The sequence below is a fragment of the Glossina fuscipes genome, unplaced genomic scaffold (assembly GCF_014805625.2).
Source record: "Glossina fuscipes isolate IAEA_lab_2018 unplaced genomic scaffold, Yale_Gfus_2 27, whole genome shotgun sequence".
Taxonomy (NCBI): Eukaryota; Metazoa; Arthropoda; class Insecta; order Diptera; family Glossinidae; genus Glossina; species Glossina fuscipes.
The window spans coordinates 496442-512150 of NW_023998422.1; the positions used below are offsets into that span (position 1 = coordinate 496442).

The following is a 15709-nucleotide window of genomic DNA, read 5'->3' on the forward strand; positions in this document are numbered from 1 at the left end:
AAGCACTCATTCATTTAAAAAAGTTTTGCTTCAGAGCAAGACAAAAAAAAAAAAAATAATAAAAAAAGAAGAAGCAAATTAATTAAATTCTTAAGAATTTAAAATTTACATAGCAAATTAGTATAAAATATGAGTTCATTTTGAAAGTGGGGCAAATCCACTCTTATATTATTACGACGTATTTCAAAGGCTTGCGTTTCAATAAATTTTATAAAAAACACCCTAATGAACATATATTTTGTATTTTGTGATGTTATCCTTTGCAAGTTTATTATCCAGTAATCTTCATGTATTAGTTGTCCAAAAAAAAAAACAAGAAAATTAAATTCGGTTATGACCGAATCTTTTGTACCCATCATCGTTCTGCTGAAAAAGACAAAGAAAGTAAAAGAACTGAATTTTCATGCTCTCTAATGCGGAGTGGGAGCGCCTCATTTTTTTTATTTCCATAATAAAAGTTTTTGGCGCAAATACGTGTGGGCGTTGTAGGCGTGTCCTTGGAAAAGTTTAATTCTCTTCCAAATTCTTTTGTAAATTTATGGCGGTAGCATCATTTTCGCTAACGGGATAATGTTTACCATAGATACGCAGACACACAGACGGACATGTGTAGCTTCAATCCGAATTTGGAACTGGACAAGAATTTATACAGTTTAAGGAGTTTTTGAAGTTTGTCCATGCGTTGTATAAACGTATTAAAAAAAAAATTAAATTGTGATACAGCGCAATATCGGTTAGGCGCGTTAAATTTTTTCTATTTTTATAGGGTTACTAGAACATCGCCCATTTAAAATTTTTGTAGACTGTTTTTGTAGATTGTTATAGTTTTTGAGTAATGGACAAGAAACCAATTTTTTATTACGATAGGCGCGTCCTTCCACTGACTTGACCTATTTTCAATACCAGCTCGCATGAAAGAAGTTCCAATATCTTTGTCAAATTTGAAGTCGACAGCCCCGTTTTTGCGGGCGGGATAATGCTTACAACAGATATTGCACAGATGGACAGATACGTAGAAGGACAGCCGGACATGTTTAAATTTAGAATTTGATGCTGATCAAGAATATAAATAGTTTATGGGGTCTCTGATCCTCCTTCCTTCCTTTTGGGCGTTGCAAACGTTTTGACAAAATGAATCTACTCTGTATCCTGTTGATGATGGGTATAACAAAGTTTTTATTATAACATAAATAGACTAGTTTCGCTTTGAAAATGAATGGAATTATCCTAATTGTTACTTAAAGGGATACTATTTCGGATGTATCAGCCCATTTTTGATAATAAAAAAAAACACTATTCAATTTTTTATACATACATACTTATTCATATGATAATCATGTTGTAGTAATCGTGGCAGATATACGAAGAAATCGTTTTTCCGGATTGCAACAAAAATCTCGATCGTTCGATAAGAACGACGACTTTGGCAATAAAAATTTTGTAATCAATGATATTTATTTGATTGGCAATGGACTGATAAGCCTGTAGATTACATATACATTGAATAAATGAAATGAAATGTAAGAATACATTACAGTATGCAAATAGTATGCACGACAAGCGCGAGTGAATGAAGGCCCGCAGTACGAGCAATTTATAAATTTACACATTAACACAGCTTTACCTAACACCGCAGTAGTTGAAGAGAAATAAAAAAAAAAAAATAAAAAAAACACAGAATTCTTTTTGGATTTCTAAAATTTGTAAAAACACAAACTCAAAAATTGTACTCCACCACATTACACTTTACAAATAATATTTACACAACTACACATTACCCTTACCACAAATTATATTTAATCAAATCAAAATATCAGATATTACAGAATAATCTTAAAAAAGCTCCTGTCAGTGGTCTTGGCTTCCGTGCGTCCCCATTTTTTTTAAGTTGAATACCATTCTATTTCCATACTCAAAAGGTGGTTTAATATTTCTACCAATTACATAATTGTTAAGTTTTCAACGTTGGCTTTTCAGTTCATAAATAATATTGTTTTGAAAATGTTTTGAAATGTTATTTTTATCTCTTGATTTTCTTACGTGTTCTTACGTTGTTGTGTCTTTTTTTTTTTTGTTTCGTTAGTTGTTGCTCAATACTATGATACCGATGTAAATAAAGCTTATGTTATACGTGCTAATGCAGCTATTTTAAAATGTGAAATACCATCGTTTATGGCCGATTTTGTTAGTATCATATCTTGGCATACCGATCAAAATGAAGATTTCTTGCCAAACACAGAATATGGTTTGTCTTTCGTCATTACATTCCCAGACCAATAACGCATAAACATTATCCCTTATCCTTCTTCGTGAAAACATAATCCTAAGAGAGCGTATTTTTATGTTAAAAATTTTTTATTATTATTGTTATTATCATTATTATAATGTTTTTTTTTTTTTTTTTTTGCACTATTAAAATAAATTCTTAGACTAAAATGAAAAAAAAATTAAGGCAAATTATATATTAAGCCTAATAGTTAGATAGGTGGTGGTGAGGATTAGCGGAGAAGCAATGAGAGATGATAGCGTCGTAGATTTGTTTTCATAATTTTCTCTAAAACTTTCCCTCTCACGTATCTTTCAAGATACAATTTTCCCATGATATCTAACATAATTAAAGGTGCAGAAGCGGCACTCGGATGTTCGCCACTCGATCAGCTTCCACGTTTCTCAATAAACCATAATGGCTAGGTAAGCCTTTTTGCCTAGCTAGCAAAGGTTTTTCATCGGAGCCCCGCATGTTGCAGAAGATGTCCTGAAGCATCTGCCACGTTATAGGCAGGTGGCAGAAAGTTAAATTCAGAACTGCCCATATATAGAAGGACCCAATCACCACTATTTGAATTTTTTTCTTTAAGTAGATTTCTGAAGTAGTTTGAAGTGTTCGCTTCTTCGTACAGGGAGAGCGAAATGCCAAAAGAGTAGCTTTCCCACGGAGGTTTAAGCCCAAATTTGGGCAAACTTGTTGGGTAATTTTCAATTCCTTTGCGACATATAAACAATAGTCTATTGAGAATGATGATCTTTTGATTTTGTTGGTAATAATAGCCTTTTTCAAGGAATAGATTCGTTTGAGTTAAGAAACGTTCAGATGATATTAATTCATAAAGTCAAGTCTCTAAATCTTGAAGTCTAACTCCAATTATGATATTGTTGATGATCCTCATACCAAAATGACTTGATAATAGATCGATGGATGTTTTTATTGGATTTTCAGCTGTTGCTACAAATTTACAAAAGTATATTTAATTTTACTTAAAAAAGCATTTCGCTAAGATAAGCAATAGTGTTAATGTGTGCATAGCTTTTTCAAACAATGTATTGTAGGAAGCCCACTCTTGTTAAAATGAAATTCTTTAACTAAAGACAATAAACACTCCAACTGACTGCGAGACTGTTGAGTGCCTGCACATTTGTTATTAATAAATTATTAATGTGCTTCGGCCGGTTTCCTGCATCACATTGACGCTTTCAACAAATGTGTTGTCATGTTCCGCTAAAAAGTAGAATCTATTGGCATTTTGTTTTGACGACTCCAAGGCGATAATGCAAATGTCGCATTATCAGTACACTATGTGTTGATTTATGAACAACACACTCGTCCAAAAAAGTATTGGGAACTGCTGAATAAAATAAAATGTCAATTTTCATTTTTTTTACTTTGTTTTTGTTTTTTAAATCTTGAAATATTTAATATGTAATATTTTAGCTATTCCTTTTCATATTATGCCGGAATATCAGTTATTTGCCATAAATGGTTATGCTAGCATGCTCAAACATGAGTAATGTTTAATGCAACACTTAGGAGGTTGCGTAAAGCTAATTGAGTTAGATTTTATCGTCGCTTGAGTCATTACTAAGCTAAAATAATGTCAAGTTAAAAGGTTAAAATTCTACCATAGATTTCGCCCTTGTTAACAGAAAAAAGTTGCAATTTTGAAAAATTGATTTAAAATGAATGATATTTCTTAAGGTATTATTTTATCCTAAAATAGAGAAATTTTTTTCGATGTTGAAAAGTTGACATTAAAAATCTTTCATCGTCCGATATTATGGCTTACATTTACGACCACGTTACATGTAAATTGTCCGAAAAAGTATTTCGCTTCGAACTATTTTCTATAACGTTTGTCCTTGAGCCAAAACATATTGGTGTACTGATCGTCATGAAAATATGTCAAAAATTTTGTGGCCTGTAGACTGAACACAAAAATTCACAGACAAATGCACAGGCGAAATTAGACGGTTCATCTTAGGTCCTTGACAGTGCTGCGTACACCCTTGTAAACTTAACATGCCCTATACCACTAGTACTAGTACTAGTAAGATATAATAATAGCCGTATACTGAGCAAAATCGTAAGTTGTAAGGCAATTTTTGATTGTCTCTGCTATTGTTCTATGTTATTGCGACTATTCCTTGGGGCTCACAAAATTCATACAAAATCAAGAAAAACACATGCTTATATAAATATAGTTGGATTTGAAAGTCTATTCCGTTCATATTAAACAAAAATGAAATTGAACAAAATGCCTGTTACTGATGCTGACAACAATCCACAATTGCCTAGCGCTAGAATCTCACGCTTTTATATAAAGAGCTTTGTTCACAAATCAACAGCGTTATGTCAAAGATCTATTGCTTAGATCCGCACCTTAAAAGGTTATAAATGTTTAAATGCTTAAAAATGTTTCACAAGAACCAAAGACTGATTAGAAGATTGAGCAAGAAAGTGGTTGACTTAGCGCAATCCAAACCACTCTGCTTCAATGTTGTACCCTCCTGCCGGATATTGGGATATGTAAAACTGTGTTTGTTTCATTTGAGTTTGTGTTATAAAACCTTCCGCACTTTTGAGTTATTTGGAACCTCTTGACCTCCTTTTATAAACATTTCCAGATCCCTGTAGGAAGAAGTCACCCAAACGCTTTTTTTAAAAATAATTCTGTTTCGCCAACTCAGTTGTTGAACATTGAAGATTCACTTAAGTTGAATGCAATTGGCTTTTTTTTGTTTTTTTTTCTTTTCCATGATATACATAGTTGACTTTTTTCTTGTAAGAGTTTTAGTTGCAAGTTATTCCATTTAATGATTTTCCTCAATGAACAAGTTAATTAATTATAAAAGTTATTCTTTGGAAATTTTTCTCACTCCCATGCAGAATTCTCATTAACGTGTATGTTCACGAATTACATAATAGTTGCGTGTTGGTCCCTTAATGATCAAATGTTAAACATCATAATATTTGCAAATAATTGAAAATATCTGAAAAACATGCGAAAGGAAGAAAGATAGTCAGGCGACTAGTGTTACATAATTTAAAAAAAAAAAAAAACAAAAGATATTTAGAACCTTTAGTGCCTTTTAATGCCTGAGTGAGATTTTCCCAAGGAAATGAATTGAAACATTCTACCGTTGGGAAGTTGAAAGTTTTTCTTTTTTAATTGCTTAAGCAATTAATTAATCTTCCATAATGAAATACTTGAACTATTTGAGTTTACAACAGTGGTGCAGCAGTTTTACGAGTCAGAAGTTAATAACGAGTACGTGATAAGGGGAAACGCAGCGGTTCTGAAATGTTCGATACCCTCATTTGTAGCCGATTTCGTGCAGGTGGTATCTTGGCAAGACGAAAGCGGTGAATTGTATGCTACTTTGGATGAACCGAACGGCAGGTGTACTGGAAATATTTTATTAAGATTTTTTTTTTTTTTTTTTTTTGGTCACCTATAGAGTTCATGTTTTCCAAATCACTCCCGATCCGTTTATTAAACTTAATTTTTTTTTTTTTTTTTTACGTTTTATCAATTTTAGCGGTGAATCAATTCTATGAAGCCGAAGTGGTCTCTGAATATGTAATCAAAGGCAATACAGCAGTCTTGAAATGTACCATACCCTCTTTTGTAGCCGATTTTGTTAAGGTTGAGGCTTGGTTAGCTAGTGATTCGACAGAGTATTTACCCTCAACAAGTTTTGGTTAGAAAATGATATATAAATTCTATAGCAAACGAAATCATACTATAAGGTCTAACTAAAATTCCTTCACATTCCTCGTTTTAATTTAATTTTTAAAGAAAGAAAAAATTTTATTATTTATGTGTAAATATTTACTTTATAGTCGTTAATCAACATTATGGGGCCGATATTTTAATGGAATATGTTATAAAGGGTAATGCGGCGGTTTTGAAATGTTCTATACCGTCTTTCGTAGCCGATTTTGTGCGTGTTGAGTCTTGGATAGATGAAGAGGGTACCGAGCTAAGACACTCAAATAATTATGGTGCGATATTCGTTTGGACGACGATCAAATAAAATTACAATAGTTACTTGAATTAAGCAATCCCTCCCATCTTGATCCTAAGAAGCATATTTCGCTCTTCTTCTTATTTGCTGTATTCCAAATAAAATTTGTTTTTTATTTTGAATATAATTTTAAATTTTATTTTACGCTAAGTTGAGAAATTGCATAACCAAAAAGCACTTAGTCCACGTCGCTCCTTCTTTGTTTTAGTGGTGAATCAATTCTACGAGGCTGAAATTATGACTGAATACGTTATCAAGGGCAATGCAGCGGTTTTAAAATGTTCTATACCTTCGTTTGTGGCCGATTTCGTACGCGTAGAATCCTGGATTGATGAAGACGGTCAGGTTTTAACGATCTCCGACAAATACGGTTGGCTTTGTTATTAGTTTTGCATTGTGTATATAAATAAAACAAAAAAAAAAGATTTTTTTTTTTTTTCAAAATCCATAACAATCCCTTTTTTCATTTTTCTTTGTAATTCTCTTTTTGGTTTTTATTTGCTGCATTTTCATTTTCTTAACAATCTCGTATGCGCGACATGTAGTGGTGTCCCAGTTTTACATAACTGAAGCAGAAAACGAATATGTTATCAAGGGTAACGCAGCCGTGTTGAAATGTAAAATTCCTTCGTTTGTCGCAGATTTTGTTTACATAGAGGCTTGGGTTGATGAAGAGGGTGTAGAATTGTGGCGTAATAACACACAGCGCTCCGATGGTATTCTTCTTTCGAAAATCAATTTTAAAGCAATCATTATAATCCCGAAACCTTTTCAAATCCCTATAAATTCGTTTTATGAAAAATTTCTTCTTTTCTTTTTTTTTTTTTTTTTTTTTTTAATTACATTTTAGTTGTTATACAGACTTACGAGTCCGAGGCGGATAATGAATACGTTATACGTGGTAACTCGGCAGTAATGAAATGTGAAATACCATCATATGTAGCCGATTTTGTTTACGTTGATCTTTGGCTGGACTCTGAAGGTCGCAATTATTATCCCAATAATGAAGAGGAAATCGGTATTAAACTTGCTTTCAGTTAACTGGTTAGGTTTAGTGTCCTCTCATGTCCCCAAAAAAAAAAAAAAAAAAAAAACCTTATTTATTTTATTCTATACTTTTAATTATTGTATTTTTAATGTGCGTTTAGTGGTTCATCAGTTCTATCAAACTCGCGTGATAGACGAGTTTGTTCTAAGAGGTAATGCGGCTACATTAAAATGCTCTGTCCCATCTTTTGTAGCCGATTTTATTAGCGTAGAATCTTGGGTTGATGAAGAGGGTGCGGAAATTTTAAAACCTCAGGAAAATGATTCATTGGGTAATCATAACTTAACACTATAAAAATGGAATTTTTATGGAATCTCTTATCTAATATCCTTGTCTGCCTTCTCCTTGTTTACTTCATAACTGCATCCTTATGTTTAAAGACTATCAAGTATGTTTTTAAAATCACTTTTCAGTTGTTCAACAATTTTTCGAATCACAAGTTTATGATGAATATGTCATTAAGGGTAATGCGGCCATTTTCAAATGTCAAACGCCTTCTTTTGTGGCCGATCATTTAGAGATTATCGATTGGTTAGACACTGAAGGTGGATTCTATACCAAAAATGAAACGGGTATTGAAAAGTTGCAAGTTTTGCTTATCCAATTAATTTTTTTTTTTTATTTTTTTTATTTTTTTTTTTATTAAAAAAGGGGGATTTGTTTACCTACGCTCCTTCTCGTAACTCCTTGACTTTTATGTTTGTTTCTGGTTTCTTTATACACATTTCCAGTTGTCCCTCAAGCCTATACGGTGAATGTTATGGATGAAGCTGTTTTGAAGGGTAATAGTGCTATTCTGAAATGTCATATACCTAGTTTTGTGGGCGATTTCATTGCTGTTGCTAGCTGGGTTGAAGACGAAGAACGCGAAATATACCCTATGTCTCAGAACGAAATACGAACTGGTAATGTTTGTTGTGCAAAAAGATTAAAGGTCTTTCTTATTTCCTGCCTTGTGTCCTTGTGGTTAACTCTCGCCTTAGGTTCGCTTAGGTTTTTCATTTTCTTTCATTTTCGAAAAATTCTGTTATCAAGTTTCCGTTTATTTCTTTATATTTCATTATTTGTTATTAATCCTTATCCTTATGTAATTCCATGATCCTAAGAAATTCCATAAGCCATACCAGGCTTACCTTAATCCTTGAAAATCCCCCTTCATTCGTAGTTAATGATATGTACATATGTAAAGTAGTAAAAAAAAAATGCCAAATTTTTCTTTTTTTTTCATATATTAAATCTCCTAACTATAATTAAATTAGTTTTTTTTCACATAAAACAAAAATTACTCTAAAAACTGAATTGGAATATGACATATTACAAGTCAAAAATTTGGGAAAACAAGTCCAAGCATGTTTTGCGAAACAGGTTAGATATCGATTCGAAATATGTTTTTTTAGAGTTATGTCAATATTTGGTATAATGTAGATCCCAATCAGCTTATTAGTGTTATATGCACAGACTATAAGCAAGTTCTGTTTGTAACACAGAGAAATATTTCAATCCCATAAAATACATGTTTACGTGATCAGCATGAAATTTAGACTCCCTCGTATATCCGTCTGCCACCAGTGTGACCAGGTTGTATCGACGTTTAATGTCCTCGTCAGACGTGAAACTTCAATCGGGCGGACCTCCTGGAACTATCGACAATTACCCTGGTTGAATTGGGTACCCGTCAGTCTTGCAAGCCAATTAGAGAGGGTCTATTTCAAGACTGACGTTCCAGATATAAAGGTTTGGGTATGATCCAAATTTTCCTCTCTACTTCTTTAATGCCCCAAGCCAAGCGACCAGGCCTCACGCATAGGCCAAACCTTTGACTGATTATACCAGCTTCTATCAAAGTTTCTCACATTCCGGGAAACACCGACAATCGACAGATATAACCGATGCAGTCACCCCTATTTGCCTAAGCGAGATACATGTGACATTGAGTGAGCGACTCCGATGGATTCCATAGTTTTATTTTGTAATACTTTATAATTATTGGCGTAAAGCGTGTCGTTATGTTCATTATATTCAAACTTGCCTTCAGATAACTCCAGGAAATCCATCCTACTGCTCCACCTGTACAAGGTGAAAGAGTCTGCACGCAGACGACCCCCAACTCTCTCACAAACTCTCCAAGGAAAGCAACCTGCTTTTTCGCAAACATAACCTTATTGATGATCATAAATCACTTTTAAAATTAGACATGGCCCGAATGAAATCATGTCTATCGCAATTCCATTTAAAATTGACGGTAGATTGCAAGATTTAGAGCAGAACCTGGACTGCTTATAACAACTTAAGTTCGAGAAAGAACGTAAACCACCTATGAGTGCCTAGACGCAAAAGTGAGGTGTAACTTGCAATCGCCAGCGGAAGTTAATTTGTTAGAATTTCCCTATGACATGTCGACGATGCATTTCCATGAAAAACTGAGAATACCTAAATACATCTTACAAAATACTTCAGACTTGCAACGAGGTGAAATCCTCCATTTGCTCGTGGGCAAAGTTGTTTGGCTACTAACACTGGTTCATATCAAAGTAAAGCTTGTACTTGAGAACAAAAAGCATTCTTCCGGTAATATAAAATTTGCCTCTCCTGGGATCACCAAACTCTTGGTAAGCGGCAGCTGCAAAAATTTTTTTCACCGAAATGTTCGAAGTTTTTAAAAAAGTAAAACTGGTCAGTCCTTAGAAGTTCAAATGTCCTTAAAAGATCGATGAGCCGAAGTGCCATAGTTTAATCCATATAGCGTTAGTTACACGTTAGTGGTCGGTCATTGCCGCGAAATAAGTTCATTCTCCGAATAATAAATAGATAGGTTTTTTATTTTAATTTGTTTGTTTTTTGCTTTGGCGATGCCAAGTTTATGCTTAATGAAAGGCATCCCTTGCTGGCAGAAAAGTACTTAAGTCAAGTTAGTTAATCTCCGTTTTGGCAAAAGGATTTTATCAATTTAGGTGAATAAGTTGTTCGCAAAAGTTGTGCCCATGAACGCGTTCGTGTGTAAAGAAAGGAAAACAAGTTGTTGACAGACAACTGCTCGTCTTATACATCTTTAGAAGCCTGGAGAAAAACTTGACATATGCAAGCGTCACAAACAATGAATATGCCGATTGTGGCGGTACTTTTCTGAAATCCAAATTGTGCTTGTTAAACTTGTTACCAACTTTAAGCTTAGAGTTATCACCAATACTACTTCGGCTAAATAGTTGTTAAAGAAGTGAAAAAACTTTGCAAAAAATTCTCAAATACAATGGAACTGTATTCGGAAAGTTTTAGTGAGTAATAAATAATATCAACGTTTAATAATCTTTCAAGTAAATAAATTTGGCATTTTTTTTAATGCATGCGTAAACTTATTTAAAAACAGTTTTAAAGGGAATTTTTAAGGCATAAATGGAATAAAATAAAAAATTCCTTTAAAACTAAATTTAAATTAAAAGAATACAACAAAATACAAAAAAAAAAAAAACAGAGAAAATTTATATAAAACAATTGTTTTGAATAAAAATAAATATTTAAACTTTAAGAAATATTTTTAATCGAAATTTGTACAGAATTTTTGTTGTATTTTTATTGCAAAGAAAATTAATCTATTTTATAAGGCATGCTTTCCCTTACGTCAGATGTTACTAACATCTTTTGCAAAAACACTGTAGATTGTACAGAAAAACAAAGCAAACTAAAAATTGTTTGTAAACAATTTCCAAAACAATTTATACAAAATCGTAAATAATTGCTTGTCATAAATTAAACAAAACTTAATAAAATAATTACAGTGTTTTTCATTATCATTTAAGCATTAATTGTATTTTGTAGATTTTTTCATTATCAAAAACTTCTCGTTCAGTGTTTAACATCCATTTTTCTTTATATCCCTCTCTTAAAAAAAAAAAAAAGATGGCAAATATTTAGTCCTACCTTCTGGTGAACTACACATACGTGAAGTAGGTCCTGAAGATGGTTACAAAAGTTATCAATGCCGTACCAAGCACCGTTTAACTGGTGAAACTCGCTTAAGTGCTACCAAAGGTCGTCTAGTTATTACAGGTAAGTTGAAGAAATTTTTTCCAAATTATTTTCTTATAAAAAAATTTAAGTTAGTCAAGTAAATGGAGAGCAAATCATATTTTAACGAATAAAAATCAATGCAACAATAAGAAAGGTCGGCATTGTTTTCATTACCTTACCTTACCTATCTTTATCATAAAATATCAAAAGCTATCTAGACTTTGTTAACGTATATAGTTCACTTCCCGACAAATAGGTTATAGTTAGAACACGTGTTGACATTCTATTGCCGAATAAAGGCTTACGTCAGCAGAGATTCAACAACATTCCATATGCGTTTAGTAAGTCAAAATACTAATTTCCAACGATCCTTGGCGAAAACTCTATGTCAAGTTGTTCTGGATGTTCCCTACACACAAGCAAGCTTAATATACCTTTGTCACCAATGGCGTAGACTGTAACAAAAATAAAGTGTACAAAGAGGGTAGAAAGATCAAAAAAAAATTAATTTGAAAATTAAATGTTTCCGTATATCCGGCTAACCTTTAGCAATTGAGGCAAAACTCTTAAACGGGAGTCGTTTTCTAATAGTTTTCCTTGAACAAAAAGTCATTGATCTATGCCGCAATGAGGAAGAAATTAACATTAGCTGGAAGGTTTGAATATATTAACGATAAATGAGAAATTGAAATTTAGTCCAAAGACTTATTTGCCAAAATACTAATTTTTGATAGAAAATAACCCAATCGTTTACGGTACTAGGCATTGATGATTGGGTGTTTAAGATTTTCCCATACTAGCTAAAATAGTCACTTTTCTTTTTCGGTACATGATTATTATTCACGCCTTTTTCTTTCCGCCTCCATAAAATTTTTGTAAAGGATTCGAATACCAGAACTGATTTTAAAATATGGTTTGCTTTCATATCTTGAAATTATCTTAGTAAAAAAAATATGAATGGACAATGTTTGCATTAGGTGATGTAAGCCAGGTTTATCACTCGATCCCTAGAAATTAATTAAAGAAATTTTTATCAAACTATGGCTTTCTAAATTTTTGGGGCGGAAAGATCGGCCTGGTTAATGATTCATAATTTTTGAGCTGATCTAGATTCTGATTCTGATAGTTACCAATTAACCAAAGGCAACTCTTGTAACTCATCCATTGCAAAGCAATCTAAACTTTTCCTACAATTTGACATTTCCTTGACTTGATCGTACAACTACTCATTGGGATTATTTTCCGTTAATTAAAGTCATATAAGATGACACAAACTTCACGCAAGTTTAGTCATGCAAGATATAGCAGGTAGACGTAGACATCTGGAGAGAGAGAGAGAGAGAGAGAGAGAGAGAGAGATAAAAGTTGTCAGAGATTTTGCTGAAAGCGAAATAATTTCTCCCTTGTTAACCGCTTGCAGTAACTTGGTTAGCTCAGCCAATTGCATGTTCTATACATTTGCCCAAGTTCTAGAAATATATAGACTCAGTTTTGCTATCAGACATAGCGTAGCGTGTTAAAAACACACACACACATTATTCAAATGACATAAATAGCCCAAAGAAATCATTTAAGACGCGGTCGTTGTCCCTTCATATTTGTAATTTCGCATACATATGGTTTTTTTCTTTCATAAACAAAAGCACTCAAGATTTTCGAAAACATTTCTTCTTTGACTGTTATTGCACTTTAACAAGTCGCTCATTATTGATATTAAAATAAAAATTCAAGAGCGAAAATAAAAAAATTCAAATAAAAATGGTTTGAAACCAAAATTGGCGGGAACTTTGCTGACGCAAATAAGGAATGCCTGTTCACTATATTTGAAAAAAAAAAAAAACGAAAAAAAACAAAAGTCTAATATCAGGGCAAGGCGGTATTTTATATTTTTCTTCCAAAAATTAAGATAAAAGGAAATTCCTTTTATCGAATATGTTCTGTTTCAAACATATCTTAATAATAAAAATTTTCATTCTTTGATAAACAGAACTTCTTCAAGCGAAGAACCTTCCGCTAAGAGTAAAGTCAAAAACTTAATACTAACAGTGAAGTTATATAGAAATATTCGGTGTTTGCAAAAATTTTGTTCACGTTTTCAGTCGAAAGAACTTATATTGGTTGGGTAGCGATCCACCCACTGGTTCACTTTCCCATTTCCTCAACTTAGTGGACCCGCGTGCCAGCTAAGCCATGCTGCCCCGATCTGAACAATCGGTAATCAGGAGACGCCATGATGAGCACGCTGGGTTTGGCAGAACTTCCCATTCGAGCTGCAACAATCTATCCTAGACAGCTCTTGCAAGAAGTGGCTAAACCGTTGAACCCAAAGCCGACAATTGCGTTATGATGGAGCAGCATCACCATAAGCCTCTGTATGAAGATGCCGGGCTTCGACAGCTAAACAACAAAAGCAATGAATTTGAAAAAAGAAGAATTTTGAGCGCTCAATGATTAGTCTCGGCGTACGCTGAATAAATCAATAATATTAAATGAAAAATTGTTATTATATGTAGAGGAAGGTCAAAATCATCGCTTCTACTGAGCGCTTCGGTATAGATCCTCGTGGTGATCCCTGGAAACGGCCTTGGCCGGCGAAGAAGAGTTTAAGACCATCTATAACTTGTCGACAAGTTTTCTGAAAGATAGCTTAGGGATACATTGGAGCAAGAACTCTTTTCACATAAACTATTGCTAAGAAGCAAATAATAACCACACCAGTTACTGGGGGCATACTTATATACATGCGGAGACCGCGGGAGAAGCTTGTATGTCCAGCAGTTAACCAATGTGTGTCCTGATCGCTGGAAACGTCCCTTCGGGCGGTATCGTGGTAGTTGTGGTTTCTATCATTCCAAAAGCGAATAATTAGAGGTGATAATAGACCTCAACACTTTCCAGAGTGGGTTTATTGAGCTACACTCAATAAACATATCTAGGTTCTCCAGTGTAGTTTAGGCCTCTAGCTTATAGGGATTGTCTAACTTTCTGCAGGGAGCCGGTTAGACTAAATTAATCCGTGTGCCATTGGGCACCGTGCGGTTAAACCGGCAAAGTAGTGTACCCACGTTTAACCAACAAACACAATCTCTATTTCCTATGTCTTTATCATTTTCGCCTGTAGAATTCGCTGATCAAAATTTTTGCAAACACCTAATACTGACTAATAAATATTTTTTCGTCCTTTGATAAAACGTATTTTGAGCCGCATCGTTGTTGCGTCTATACATCGTAAGCTTCTGCACTACATCAGGTACAAAGTAATAAAAGATTTTCTGACCTATGTTTATAATAGCAATAAGAAAAAACCGCCTTGCTTATGGGATGACCTAATCATAATGTGAGTTGCATGAATTAACTGAAAAATCGAAAAAATCGATATACCATATGTATGAGTAGGGCTACTAAGCCGAGAAATTATTTAAAAAAAAAAAATATTTTCTAAAATCTTTTTAAGAGAATTTTCGAGAATATTTTTTTTTTAATATATTATTTTAGTCTATAAGTTATATGCAATATTTTAACAACAACAATATTTTGATAGTACGCTCAAGAGCTTTATGGAAATGCAATCAAAAAGATTTTTAGCTTAAAATCTCTTTCTTTGCTTCAAAGTGATTAAAGATTTCCTTTTAGTAATTAGTGAAAACAAATTACTTGAGACTTTCGAACTCCCTACCTCCATTTTGAAACGCGTTTTTTTTTTTTTTTTTGATTACATCAAAAAATTGTTGCTCCTTAACATTTAGAATTGAAAACTGCCTGAATGTTGGGATAGAGTACCGTAAATATGTGCGCATTTTCAAATTAAAACGATTGTTAATTTTGCTTAAAATTTAAAAAAAAAAAAAAAAAATAAATTTCTCTTATTAAAAAATTGAAAATAAAATTTAATTTAAAAATTAATAAAGAAAATGCTTGACTTGAGCTTGAGTAAATGGTGCGCCTTGTAGCAAATTTTATAGAAAATTTTTAAAAGCCCTTATAATCCTGAATAATATATGTATGTCTTCATAATAATTTCAAGGTAAGTCTGTTTTTTCTAGATCCTTGCTTTTTTTTTTTTTATTCAAAATTTTTTCGGAATTTTTTCGGAATCTATAAAAATAATGCTTAAATAATAATAAGACATTCAAAACGAACTTACAGAACCAGTCGGGAGAGTTTCGCCTAAATTTCCATCGCAGCAAATCAGTAGCACATTTGTAGCCGTGTCTGCGACCAGTTTGACTTTGTTGTGTCCAGCTCAAGCTTTTCCAGCTCCAATGTTTAGGTTTGTGTTAGCAAAAAAGTGTTCCTATCTCAAAACGAAACAGTTTTCAAATTTGAAATATAATTTAAAAAATTAAAAAAAAA

General features: G+C 33.0%; 1 protein-coding gene across 5 annotated transcripts in view; it reads left to right on the top strand.

Moving 5' to 3' along the window:
• The window catches only part of LOC119635880 (Down syndrome cell adhesion molecule-like protein Dscam2), a 150868-nt gene that overhangs the window by 44940 nt on the left and 90219 nt on the right, over positions 1 to 15709 (top strand). For 4 of the 5 annotated variants that reach the window (XM_038030898.1, XM_038030901.1, XM_038030899.1 and 1 more), the window contains exons 3-4: positions 8083 to 8256; positions 11246 to 11395. In XM_038030898.1, the coding sequence (XP_037886826.1) occupies positions 8083 to 8256; positions 11246 to 11395 (324 nt within the window). Of the gene's footprint in view, positions 1 to 5506; positions 5678 to 8082; positions 8257 to 11245; positions 11396 to 15709 lie in introns of all 5 variants that reach the window. The other variant, XM_038030903.1, reaches the window with a different exon arrangement.